We start from the raw sequence: 14,725 nt of genomic DNA, 5'->3' as shown, positions 1-14,725 counted from the left end.
TAAAGCCCCCGTCACACACAGCGATCTTGCTAGCGAGATCGCTGCTGAGTCACAAGTTTTGTGACGCAACAGCGATCTCACCAGCGAGATCGCTTTGTGTGACACCTATTAGCGACCGGCCCCACTGCCTGTTATCGCTGATCGCTGTGGAAAGGGGTGGACTTTTTTTGGTGACTGGTCTCCCGCTGGCCAGCACGCATCGTGTGGCAGGCGGGAGACCAGCGATCATCGAGCAGGAGCTTGTAACCAAGGTAAACCGCTGGTTTCTAAGTGCCATGCAGTGCTTAGAAACCCTCTGTGTACCTTAGTTACCAGTGCGCTGATGCAGGGAGCTGGTAACCAAGGTAAACAGCGGGTTTCTAAGCGCCGCGCGGCGCTTAGAAACCCGCTGTTTGCCTTGGTTACCAGCTCCCTGCATCAGCACGCTGATAACTAATGTACACAGCAATGCGAGCGCTCGTCATCGCTGGTGCTGATTGCTGGTGAAGCTGCTTGTTTGGCAGCTCTCCAGCGATCATGTAGCGACACACCAGCGATCCTGACAAGTTGATATCATTGTCGGGATCACTGGTGAGTCGTTATGTGTGATGGGGCCCTAAGTCTATGAGAACCAGAATGAGGATTGCATAGATTTATACTGAGACTTGTGACCATTACATCTGACTTCCGTTCAGTTTGAGTTTTCAATGCAGGGAATAGCTGAAGACAGCAGCTGGTAACTGTAATATTAGAGTCACTGAACTTACATTAGTTGCACCACTACAGCTTTGAAACTGATTAAAAATTGCTCTGGAGTGGTGCTGTAACAAAATAATACTTCTTTAGGATTGAGCACACCAGTCAGAAGTCATATGTTATCATTTTCCAATGAGAGGTGGCTACACCATGCGTCTTTGCCTTTCAACTGAGAGCACATGCAGCATCAGTCTTCTAGTGTTGAAATTTTAGCTATATTTATTTTTTCTTCAGACAGGTACATCATTCTCGGCAGCCCTCATGCTGATTTGCATGGAAGAAGCACTCCAGAGTGGGCCAGTGGTACAGCTATCATGACTTCTATTATCAGCTCTATAATGGGAAAGGTGAAGACTGGATGGCGACCCCAAAGAACAATTGTTTTCTGCTCATGGGGAGGAAATCCATTTGGCAACTTTGGTTCTTACAAATGGGGACAGGTAAAAGAAAGAATAATGATAAAGCGCAATCCATGTGATCTGGACCAAAAAAAATTACTAATCATTCGTTTTAGAATAAGTCACAAAATATAGGCGCAACTCGCAGCTACACCTAACTGTTTAACGACTTCTGAGGCCTTCATGCCAGTTTCTCCCAGCACAGCTGAATTAGTCAGATCAAGAGCAGAATGTGGGCATGGAGACCAATGCTGGTAAAATTCCTGATGAGCAGCACCATTCTCTATGCCTCGAATCGTACTCTAGTATGAACTGGAGTAGGATTTATGGCGAGGCACACACAAAAGTGCACACCATTTGTTAGGTGCTTCTGCTTCATAGAAAGGAGTTTGCCTCTTCATGAATCGGGAGCATCTGACTCCTACATGCCCCCCCGATCAAGACCTGTATGAACATCGCCAGTCTTGATTAATCAGATCAATAATTTTTATAAATATTTATTTATATATTCTTTTATAAAAAAAATAAAGTCCTTAGCTTAATGGGTTTCAGTTTAAATTCAATAACTGACATAGTTTGAATATCTAATAATGACCTTAACTTTTCATTCTAGTTTTTTCCTGTTCTGCATCTTAATCCTGAGGTCATTCTTATTACCCAGAGATGCAAATTTCTTCTGTCGTTTGCTTAGTAACAGTTTCCCAATATCTCAATCCTTGTATAGTATAGGCCACAATTTAACAATTATCATTCTTACCACGTACCTACTAGATTGTTACATTTAGTGACAATGGGTGAATTTGTATTCACATTTAGTTAAAAAAGAATATAAAAAAATCTATCTGTATTTATGTACTTGTGTAAATACTTTAGGGGTTCACGCTGTCTGGTAGACTTTAAGCCTCAGGTTTCGTTAATGCAGACAAGGCAGTTTAGGTCCAAATACATGCAGATTTTATAGCTTTCCACAGGCTGTATAGCACTTAAATTCATAAATCTAAATTTCTAGCCTTGTCCAGGCATGAACTAAACAGGACAGACCCTGACTACTCATTCATGGCTGAGCTAGCCCCAGCTTTGTAAAACAAAACAGTTATTGGTCATAGAAACCACTGATACTTGCAGTTCTCTGCATATGGCCTGTTCAGATTCTTCTCAGAGAGGGATTCTTGCCTCTGCTACATCGAGGAGACTGACTGACTCCATATTTACTCCATACAGAGAGAAACTCTGGAATGTCTCTGTCAGCTACAGCTCACAACTTAGCTGGTCATTCACCGGTTGCACACTAAACTCACACTGACACTCCCTCTGGAGACTGCCACATAATGAATCTACTTCCTGCTTCTTAAATAAATCCATAAGTGTCCAAACAGTACTAGGACTGACACTTCAAATCGTATAAACACACTATTGGCACTTACATACCAAATTACCAAATGAAGAGAACCAGAAGAAAAGATAAAAATTGCATTGTTTTATTAGATATTCCAAATATAAAACACTAAGTTAAAAATAAAGTACAAGAGTGCCAAAACCAAGAAGGAAACAAAGTGGTGATCTATATTATGCACAATTAAGGCTCATGTCACAGGCAGACATATATTAAATATATAAATCAAAAAGCCATAGTTAAACTGCAGGAGAGTTGTAACTAAACATGTACAGTCAAAATTTAGAAGGTACAGAAAATAGCTGCCTATATACAAGTTACACATATATAAATGGATGCAGGCTGACTATACACATAATCATGTAAAAGGTAAATGTTACATGTTACCAGACAATGACGCCCCCGGAAGAAGCTGGATGCAAAACGTGCATTGTGGTGAGGAGGGATTCAGTGGTTCTGATTTGGTAGCTGCTGTCTGCAGGACATTATTTCTGGTAACATGTAACATTTACCTTTTGTATGATTATATCTCTAGTTAGCCTGCATCCATTTGGACAATATATATATGACACCTGTATGTAGACAACTATTTGCTGTATCATATAAATTTTGACTGTACATACTTAAATACATGTTTACTTACCTGTCTCCTGCAGTTGGCTTTTTGATTTATATATTTTATATATGTCTGCCTGTGACATGAGGCTTAATTGTGCATAATATAGATCACTACTTTGTTTCCTTCCTGGTAAGGAGCGCTCTTGTACTTTATTTCTTATTGTTTTATATTTGGAATATCTAGTAAAGCAATGCAAGTTTTATCTTATCCTCTGGTTCTCTTCATTCAACAACTTGTTATGTAAGTCCGAATAGTGTGTTTCCTGCTTTTTAGCAAAACCCTACAGGTGTAACTAGTCAACACACTGCAGAGCTGGGATTTAACTCAGTTCTACCAGCATTTGGCACAGTGTGTGTGTATATATATATATATATATATATATACGGTATATAATCAGTCACTAGAGACTAGCAAACCTTACAAGGCTTGGTTCGAATTCGCCGAATGGACCTCCGTTCACCGAATAGTTTGCCGAACGGTTCGATGAACTTACCCTAACCCCAATAGATTAAATGGGAGGCTGTGATAAAACACTCCGGGATCGCCTTTGCTGGGGTCAAAGGTCACGTGCGTTCAGCATGAAACTCAGGCGCAGAGCTGCGATTCGGGTATGACTGACACTGGGTCAGGTTTATTAACGGTGAAAGCAATGCATATAGAAATAAAACATAAAACAAATCCTTGCCTGTCCGGCACTAACTAAACAAGGTACAACCTAACTACCAACTGGCGGGCTTCTCCTGTCCAGCCAAACCACAGTTGCAGTGGGCACTGCTTTCACTCACGTGTGTCTCTTACACAGACAGGCTCTCTGTGTTCCCAGGCTGAGACACTCACACAACCACCTGGCATCCTTTTATATCCGCCTCCCATTATTCATTAGTAACCAGGTGCGATACTGACCAGACTAGGCCACATAGGAAAGGTATCTGGGCGAGATATACCTGCCCTCATCCACTATTCCCACATGATTCTCACATATCCCCCCTCTGCTCAGACCACTCCGGTCGAGCAATGACACCCGCCAAACAGTGCACTCGGGACAGGGCATCTGCATTCCCCATCTGTACCCCGGGGCGGTGCTCCACCATAAAAATGTAGGCCTGCAGGGTAAGGAACCACCGGGTCACCCGGCTATTCCGTTCCTTGTGCAAGTGCATCCACTTGAGAGGGGCATGGTCAGTGATCAGCCTGAACTTTCGGCCCACCAGGTAATATTTGAGGGCCTCTAGAGCCCTCTTAATGGCGAGGCATTCTTTTCCTACGACTGCATACCTTTGCTCGTTTTTATTTAACTTCCTGCTGAGATAGAGGACTGGGTGTTCCACTCCGTCCCTCAATTGTGAGAGTACGGCCCCGATACCGGTATCAGAGGCATCCGTTTGTACCACAAACTCGCTACAGAAGTCCGGAGTCACCAGTACTGGTTGAGAGCAAAGTGCCCGTTTTAGGCTATGGAAGGCTTCTTCAGCCGCTAAACTCCATTTAATCATGACTGAGTCTTTCCCTTTGGTAAGATCCGTCAAGGTGGTAGCGATGGCTGCAAAATTAGGTATGAACCGGCGATAATAGCCGGCGATCCCCAGAAAGGCTTGCACCTGCTTCTTGTTGACAGGTTGCGGCCAGTCCTGAACCGCCTGAATCTTATCGAGCTGGGGTTTAACAATACCCCTCCCAATTACATACCCCAAATACCGGGCTTCTTCTAGCCCGATGTGACATTTCTTGGGGTTTCGCGGTTAGACCTGCCTCCCACATGTCGTCAATCACAGCTTGTACTTTCTGGAGATGAGTCTCCCAGTCCAAGCTGTAAATGACTATGTCATCCAAATAGGCCGAAGCGTACTGCCTATGTGACCTCAGGACTCGATCCATTAGTCTCTGGAAGGTCGCCGGTGCCCCGTGCAGTCCAAACGGCATATACACACACTTAAATAAACCATCCGGCGTAGCAAATGCCGTCTTTTCTCTGGCAGCCTCCGCCAGAGGTATCTGCCAATACCCCTTTGCTAGGTCTAGGGTCGTAATATACCGGGCTTTTCCTAACCGATCTATTAACTCGTCGACCCGGGGCATAGGGTAGGCATCAAATTTTGAGACTGCATTCAGTTTCCTGAAGTCATTGCAGAACCGGATGGTGCCATCCGGTTTAGGAATTAGCACAATCGGGCTGGACCAAGCACTGTGCGATTCCTCAATGACTCCTAACTCTAACATTGCCTTCACTTCTCAGGAAACGGCTTCACGGCGTGCTTCCGGGATTCAGTAGGGTTTTACGTGAACTGTGACACCAGGTTCCGTTACGATGTCATGTTTCATTAGCGTAGTCTGCCCGGGTTTTTCTGAGAAAAACTTTTGGTTGTGAAGTAGAAACTGCCTGACCTCAGTCTTTTGCCACTCCGAGAGAGTCTCTGCAACCCGTACCTCCGGTACGGTATGCGAGCAGATGGGACGGGCCAGCTCAGCTGACAAGGCAGACCGATCTTTCCAGGGTTTTATCAGACTTACATGATAAATCTGTTCAGGTTTCCGTTTACCTGCCTGGTATACATTGTAGTTTACTTCACCAACTCTTTCCTTGATCTCAAAGGGGCCCTGCCACTTTGCCAGGAACTTACTGTCCACCATGGGGACCAGGATCAACACCCTATCTCCGGGTGCAAACGTGCGGATCTTGGCGCCCATATCATAGATTCTTTTTTGGGCTCCTTGAGCCTGCATCATGTGTTCTTTGACGATAGGCATAACAGCCGCAATACGGTCCTGCATTTGTGTGACGTGATCTGTCACCATTTTAAACGGAGTGACCTGACCCTCCCAGGTTTCTTTTGCAACGTCTAACAGTCCGCGAGGACGTCGGGCGTACAATAACTCGAAAGGCGAGAATCCCGTGGAAGACTGGGGAACTTCCCTGATGGCAAAAAGCAAATACGGAAGTAAATAGTCCCAGTTCTTCCCATCCTTGTCTATCACCTTTCTCAGCATCTGCTTCAGAGTTTTATTGAACCGTTCCACCAACCCATCTGTTTGAGGGTGATACACGGATGTGCGTAGCAGTTCGATTTGTAACAATCGGCAGAGCTCCTTCATTACCCTGGACATAAAGGGAGTCCCCTGGTTGGTGAGTATCTGTTTTGGTATACCGACCCGACTAAACACATGCACCAGTTCCTTGGCAATCGTCTTGGTGGCCGTGTTACGCAAAGGGATGGCCTCCGGGTAACGCGTGGCATAATCCAAGATGACCAGGATATGTTGGTGTCCACGTGCAGACCGTGGAAGGGGCCCAACTAAATCCATCCCAATCCTCTCAAACGGGACTTCAATAATAGGTAGGGGTACCAAAGGGCTACAGAACCGGGGCTTAGGTGCAGAGGCTTGGCAGTCAGGACAAGACTCACAATATACACGAATATCGTGATGCATGCCTGGCCAAACAAAACAGTGTAATATCCTTTCGGTGGTTTTCTGGACTCCCAAGTGACCTCCCATCACATGTCCATGGGCCAGGACCAGCACCTGCCATCGGTAGGGTTTTGGCATGACTAATAGTTGCACCGTGTCTTCCCCCTTTTTCTCTATCTGATAGAGTTAATCATTCTCCAGAACCATGTAAGGATATGCCAGCCTAGAGCCAGGTTCTACGGGTACCCCATTTATCACTTTTACATTTGTCCTGAGAAAGGGTAGGATCCTTTATTTGCTCGCTTTGGAAGTCATCTTTCTGAACTTCTAAATCCGGCAAACGGGGAGGTGGACGGCTGTCGGCCTCCTCCTCTTCCCCGGTCTCCTCCATATCATCCGCCATGACTGAAAACGGGAACTGCAGGTCATTTCCAGCAGACTCTTCCCCCGAGTCTTCCGGGGAGACCTCTTCCAGGGGTTCGGGACCCACACACGCCCTGTGAGAAGAATCATGTACACTATTACCCTGGGGTATCAACTGATTCTCCCACAATTGCCAGAAGTGGGGAAAATCCCGGCCCAGGATAACATCATGCAATAACGCCGGGACGAGTCCCACTTTATGTTGCACAGACCCATAGGAAGTAGTAATGCATATGACCATGGTGAGGTACGAACAGGTGTCTCCAAGCACACACGTTACAGAAAATTTGTCTGATGGTCCAGTCGGGGCTGACACCAGACTGGCCTTCACCAGAGTCACCACACTTCCTGAGTCTAACAATGCCACCACATTTTTTCCATCAACAGATAAATCACACAAGTGTTTTTCCACATCCTTTTGACCAGCATTCACACTCACTACCCGTGCAACCATAGACATGCAGTTTTTAGAGTCTGTGACATCGCACTGCATGGGTTCAGTAGTGAGCGGACAGTTCACAACAATGTGTCCCATCTCTTGGCAGCGGAAACACCTAACGGGCCCCTTGCTTAGACCATAGTTTGCTACTCTCGGCCTCGCATTGCGGGCAGTACCGGTTTCCTCCCCCACTGTCTTAGGGATTTTTCCTTCTCCCCTACTCCCTGGAACAGTCTTACCGGTTCCACGTGGAGATGATAAAAAACGAGGAGGGGTAGCGTCATCTCGGAGTCCTTCTGCCACGGAGTAACGTTCAACCAGATCCACCAGTTGATCTGCCATCAGGATTTCCATGGCTTACTCACTTCCTCAGGGCTGGCGGTAGAGCTCTCAGGTACTTGTCCATGACGACTCTCTGGATTATCTCTGGCGCTGTCAACACCTCGGGTTGTAGCCACTTCTTCGTCATGTGGATCAGGTCGAACATCTGTGACCACGGTGGTTTATCCGGCTGATAAGTCCATTGATTTACTCTCTGTGCACGGACAGCGGTCGTCACTCCCAGCCGGGCCAAGATCTTGGCTTTCAGTTTGTCAAACTCCTGCGCAGCTTCAGGCTCTAAGTCATAATAAGCCTTTTGGGCCTCACCGGAAAGAAACGAGGCAATCAGGCCGGCCCATCGTGCCTCCGGCCATTTTTCTCGCACCGCCATCCGTTCAAACGTGGTCAGGTATGCCTCGACGTCATCTTCGGTCGTCATCTTCTGCCAGTACCGACTCACGTGAATCACTCTCGACTCTGCTTCCAGGTTAACCTCAGGTAAGCGTGCCAGGCACTTCGCCACCTGCTGGAGAAGCGACCGATCGGTAGCTGTCATGTCCACCAACTCCTTCAGCTGGGCCATCATCACCTGATTAGCTTCTTGCTGGACGGCGGTGGACTGTACCAGCGCTTTCACCACATCCTCCATGCTCATGCTTCCAACGTGATGCCCGCGTTCTCCACCACATTGTGATAAAACACTTCGGGATCGCCTTTGCTGGGGTCAAAGGTCACGTGCGTTCAGCATGAAACTCAGGCACAGAGCTGGGATTCGGGTATAACTGACACTGGGTCAGGTTTATTAACGGTGAAAGCAATGCATAAAGAAATAAAACATAAAACAAATCCTTGCCTGTCTGGCACTAACTAAACAAGTTACAACCTAACTACCAACTGGCGGGCTTCTCCCGTCCAGCCAAACCACAGTTGCAGTGGGCACTGCTTTCACTCACGTGTGTCTCTTACACAGACAGGCTCTCTGTGTTCCCAGGCTGAGACACTCACACAACCACCTGGCATCCTTTTATATCCGCCTCCCATTATTCATTAGTAACCAGGTGCGATACTGACCAAACTAGGCCACATAGGAAAGGTATCTGGGCAAGATATACCTGCCCTCATCCACTATTCCCACATGATTCTCACAAGGCATAAAGAAGCGCATAGGCTGGTTTCACCTTAGCGCTTTTTTGCGCAGAGCATCGTGCACTATCGGTCGCATGCGCCATGCGCCCCCTATGTTAAACATGATGGGCGCATGGTCTAGCGCTTGCACGCCTTCATCAGCGTTTTCGTGCTCATGAGCTTTTTCCAGGTGTGCGCCTAGACGCGCTAGACGCAACATGTTGCATTTTTTGTTCTGCCCAACCTCGTTAAAAAAAGCATGCGATCGCTTGCTTACGGAATGCACCAAAATAACACATTACAGTCTATGGGGTCGCATGCATGCGCATAGACATGCACAAGTCTGCGCTTTTGATCGCATGCAATTTTTGAGTAAACATGTCTAGACACTGGTTTAAACCATCTCCTACACAAAGAAACATTGTTTGTGGGGTAGTGTAGATAAAAGAAGGTGTTTGCACTGGCAGACCACAACTCTACAGACAGATTGGAAGAGAGACAAGAGGATCCAGTCATTTTGAGAGAAGCGGCAACTTCAAGAATGTGAGTATTCTAACCTAATGTCTGCCTGTCCTTTTTTAAATTTATTATGTACTACTGTATTTTTTTTTATTGCAGCATGTCTTCTGGAGAGGAGTGTACACCGGCCCATGGTGAACTGGCCCAAGCAGAGCGTGAAGTGAGTATCTTCCTGCCCTACATTTTGGGTAAGTATTCACTGCTGCATCTACAAATGTACCAAATTAATTTTTGCTCCTTTTCAGACCTCATCGGCCACAGTTTTGGAGGAAGAACAGCAGGTTCAGCCAAGCCAAGTGTGGGCGGGGAGACGGCCTGTATGTATAGACTGACTGTGAATGTACTTTTTTTTTTTTTTTAAATTTTATTTTCCCCCGCCTTTTTTTCTGTCCTGTTTTTCATCTTCAATCTTGCTTCTTTTCTGTATCTTTTTCTATCTTTTTTCATTTCCAAATATTTCCAAGATTATGTTTTTCCCTTTTTTCTAGGCCCCACAAAGAGACAAAGAAATTCCCCTGGACAACGATGCCCTGACCAACTTGGTCCAGGAGCAAGTCCTGTTGTGGGACAGCCGTGATCTGCACCATGTGGACTAGGTGGTAAACCGGCGGCAGTGGAATGAGGTGGCCGCATCACTGATGGATGACTTGGACAATGCCTCTCCTGGGTCTGCAAGCATTTTTGTCAGTATTTCAATGCTGTGTGATGCGGCAGTCACCTTGGGCGTGATAACACAAGTGTGTGTGATGCTAGGAACAGGAGTTTCTAGCATCACACACATTTCTGTTATCATGGCCAACAGTGCATTGTCTATTGTATTGCTGTGTAATGCGGCAGTCACCTTGGGCGTGATAATACAAGTGTGTGGGATGCTAGGAACAGGAGTTTCTAGCATCACACACATTTGTGTTATCATGACCAACAGTGCATTGTCTATTGTATTGCTGTGTGATGTGGCAGTCACCTTGGGCGTGATAACACAAGTGTGTGTGATGCTAGGAACAGGAATTTCTAACATCACACACATTTGTGTTATCATGGCCAACAATGCATTGTCCAATTTGTATTGCTGTGTGATGCAGCAGTCACCTAGGCCGTGATAACACAAGTGTGTGCAAGTGATTTTCTAGCATCACACACATTTGTGTTATCCTGGCCAACAGTGCATTGTCTAATTTTTTTTAATTTCTTTTTCCCACAGTGAACAAAGTCAGAAGCCATTGGCGCTCGATGAGGGACCGCTTCAACAGGGATGTTCGTCAGGAGGGCCAGGGTCGCAGTGGTGCTGCTGCAAGGACCAGAACAAAATACAGATACCATCAGGCATTGGCGTTCCTAAGACTGGTCCTTGCCACCAGAGCGTAAGTATTTTGTTGTATTGTATTGTTTTTTACGCTGTGCATTTCTATTCCACAGCAGTTGGCGCTTGTAAATGCATGATAGTAATGTTTTTCTTTTCTTTTCACAGCACCTGGAGCAGCACCCTGCAACCTGTCCCTGGAGCAGTCCTTCATCGAACGACCTCGGACCCGTCCCAGCCATCCGTCAGCCAAGAAGCATCTTTCAGGTCAGCACCATAGACAGCTGGAGACCACGAAACTGGTCAATCAGGTGTTCCCCTGTCCCAGGTTTCTGCCACTGGTTTTGCGGGCACTTCCCACCAGTGGCAGAGGGCCTCGGACAGGAATGTCATTCCTGAGTTCCTTCACTTGAGCTCGGTCTTTCAGAATAGAATGGCCTCAAGGCGCTGTCAGACAGAGTGGAAAGCGGTTTCACCCTCATGGAACACCACTTCCAGTCTGTTGACAGTTGCCTTGACCATCTGGAAGCCGACCTCAACAGACCAGTGCACTATTTTTTCCACCAAATTGAACGGGCCATGGCGGAACACCTTAGTCCAGATCTCCAGCTGACTGTGATGCAGACCTGCAACACTGCTTTTTTGCAGGCTATGCAGCAGAGTCAGTACGTGCAGCAGTCGGTGATGTCATTTCCAACTGTGCCACCACTGACTCGCTTCACCTCACTACTGACTTTTGCTGCATACCACTGCATGGCCACCTGCATTCCAAGCCAAGCCGGACACCACTACACCACCCCAAGGCCGAGTGCTGCTGGTCACTTCACCGCCATCACCATGGTAAGCGCTGCTCCTGTCTGGACCACCACGCCTGCATGGAGCACTGCCACCACCACCACTCCTCCTGCCTGGACCTGCACTGCCGCCAACACTCCTGCCTGGAACATTACTGCCACTGCCACCACCGAGAAAATGGGGGACCCATTCCATTTTTACTCCCATGCAGCAAAGGTCACCCAGCTCCAGGCAGTCAGCCAGGTCAATGCGGTCACCCAGCTCTAGGAGGTCCAGGCAGGACACACCAGGACACAGGAGACACAAAAAGAGAAAAACTTTGACCATCCCTCCCCCTCACCTCACACTGTGTCTCAACCTGCCTCCAGTTCCATCCCTGAGCTCCTTTCCACCCCAACTTTTGTCACCCCTTCCCCTTGAACCCCTTCCTCGCCTTCCAGCCATTCCTCGTCTCTCCACACCCCCAACTTGCCACCATCTTCCCCCAAATGTCGGTCCCAATAAAACCTGTTTTTTTTTGTTTTTTTTAACTAAATGTCCAGATCTGGTTTCCTCTAATACTGTTTTATTAATGTGTCTTTCGCCACCTACACACACTGCGCCATACACACACTGTGCACTGTGTTTTTGCCACCACATAGCTCCATTACTGACACATGTTTCTTGTGTCATTCCTGGAGATATGTGTAGTCAAAAACACAAATATATGACTTGCATTTTCACCAACAGTCTCTACAGTATGCAAATATTGCACAGACTGAATAGAGGATGGTGTTGAGTCCAAGGCATATCTATTGTTACCTTTCCAGGTATCATAAACAGTGATTTGAGGATGGTGTGTTTTTACCATAATCATTTCACTCTTTGTGACACAAGGCCAGGGGATTCTAGATATACCTTGTAATTAACCACATCCTCTTTTCACTGTGTGGTGAAGAAACTGAAGAGATGATGGAAAAAATACACGTCATATCTACAATACCCTGGCCTCGTATCATAACTGTTCATCACACCTGGCCAGGTGAATACACATTAGAGTTAACTGGCAGTGTCGCTTCAGTCTGCATTATCTATTGCACGCAGACTAGAAAGATGCTGGAAATTAACTCATATGTGTATTCACCTGCCAAGGTGTGATAACATTCGGAAGTCAGGATGTGTTATTTTGGCCCTCCTCACTTCAGCATGACAAAAGGCCTGGGGATTGTAGAAGTTGTATGAACTTTATCATCTCTCCAGTCTGCGTTCATACTCAAGCCACAGTGGTGATCCTACAAATAAAATTTATACTCACATGGTCAGGTGTTATAAAGAGTGTAGGATGCTAGTGCATCCCCAAATCACTATTTTTAACATCAGGCCAGGTGAAACAAATATTAGTTGTATTATCTCCACAGTCGCAAATTAAACACAAACTGGCGAGATGATAAAGGTCATACAACTTGTGTGTATGTATAGTCACCTGGTCAGGAGTACTAGTAAATTCATGATGCACAAAACACAGCATCCTGAATTCACTGGGACACCTGGGCAGGTGATTATTGTATTGGCGTGTATAAAAATAGAGTGCACCCACTCCAGAGTAGAAACAGTGTAATAGATAGGCCTCTGATACACCTTCCACCACAGGCAACCCAGTAGATGGAAACCAAACTTGCAGTCTCCATATTGCATACAATTATTTGTTACATCAGCAGCAGTATCAACAGCAGGCACAGAAAATGCCACAAAGATGGCACAGAGTGCAATAACACGAGATCAATACATGACGCTAAAACGACACCAACGCCTAGTCTGCCCCATCTGCGACTGGAGTGCAAAAGTCCTCGCAGATGCATGACCTGTTCTTTCTAATGAATGTTAGGTGGTCTACACTTTAATGGGACAGCTGGATGTGCTTATCCGTCAGGATACCACCAGCAGCGCTGAAGACATGTTCTGAGAGAATGCTGGCTGCTGGGCATGATAAAACCTCCAAGGTATGACAGGAGAGCTCTGGCCACTCTTCCATTATTGAAGACCAAAATGTTAAAGGGTCCCCCCGATGGCATTGATACTGAGCTCCAAATGTTCCTGCACCATCTTCTCCAGTCATTCACAACATGACAGACTTGCACTCTGTACTGCTGGTGCACAGGCTGGTCTAAAAAATGTGTTAAATTACTTACAGAAATTGCTTATGCCACTTACACTGCTGCTGCAAATATTTAGGCGATGATGCCTTGTCATTCCCGGGGTTGGACGTCTACAACTGGAATGCACGCTGTGTGCCTCACTGCTGTCTTTGGGAAAACTACTCTTAATATTGTCTACAAGCGTATTTCGATACTCCAGCATGTGCGCATTCCTTTCCAGGGAAGGAAGCATCTGGCTAAATTTACCCTTGTTCTGTGGAGCTAACAGAGTGGCAGTAGTCAGCACTATTTCTAACCCTAAGAATATGGGCATCGTGCTAAAGATAGTGCTGCAAGAATGCGCTCATCTGTGAAGTGCTTCCATGAGGTCTAAGTTCCAATAATGGAAAACAGAGAGCGTATCATTATCCTTTTCATCTCCTGACTGTTGCGCATCAATCACCTCTTCCACTTCAATTTGTTCCTCGGCACCTGAATCTTCACTAACAGTTTGTCTGGTACCATGAGCCCCCCTTGATTGCTGTAATCCACGGTCCCATGAAATCCACATGTGCAACAACAGTCCAGATATTTGAGATATTTTTATCCCTTCAGCATCCTCCCCTGCTTTAAACTATTCCTTTGGGACCATCACCTCCTCACTTAGACTATTCAAGGTGTGCTACAGCATGTAGACCAGAATAGTGATGCTGATGACGGTATCGTTAGCGCTAACCATCTTAGTAGCCATTTCAAAACTATGCAGAAGGGTGCAGAGGTCCTTCACCTGTGCCCACTCTGCAAGCATGATTTGCACCACGTCCATACTGCGTTGGCCCAGGCAATGCAAAAGCACTTACTGCACCATGGCTCGTCGCTGTTGCTACTGCAACATGTGCAGAGTGGAATTCCACCACATCGTAACGTTGCTAAACAAACGGTTAACCGGTGGGCCGAAAGACCTCTGTAGCAATGCAAGTCGTAAGGTTTAGTGGAGACAGCTATTGCTCTAACTCAGTCCCAATATCTGTCCACAACTCTTGAGCTTTGTGACTGCGATCTCCAAGGCATATTAATTTAAACACTGCATGATTGTGGGGAGCCATTGCTGCACAGTTCGAATGTGGGGGGATTCTAAT

At 46.4% G+C, this 14,725-nt stretch overlaps 1 protein-coding gene across 10 annotated transcripts in view; it reads left to right on the top strand.

The window, feature by feature from the left end:
- NAALADL2 (N-acetylated alpha-linked acidic dipeptidase like 2) overlaps window positions 1-14,725 on the top strand; it is a 1,451,400-nt gene that overhangs the window by 1,090,221 nt on the left and 346,454 nt on the right. For all 10 annotated transcript variants that reach the window (XM_073578823.1, XM_073578822.1, XM_073578821.1 and 7 more), the window contains one exon: window positions 970-1,175. In XM_073578823.1, the coding sequence (XP_073434924.1) occupies window positions 970-1,175 (206 nt within the window). The remainder of the gene's footprint in view (window positions 1-969; window positions 1,176-14,725) is intronic.

The sequence above is a fragment of the Dendrobates tinctorius genome, unplaced genomic scaffold (assembly GCF_039654945.1).
Source record: "Dendrobates tinctorius isolate UK_male_01 unplaced genomic scaffold, ASM3965494v1 ptg000060l, whole genome shotgun sequence".
Lineage (NCBI taxonomy): Eukaryota > Metazoa > Chordata > Amphibia > Anura > Dendrobatidae > Dendrobates > Dendrobates tinctorius.
Note: the sequence above shows the minus strand (reverse complement) of the source record. Positions and strands in the feature narration are given on the sequence as shown.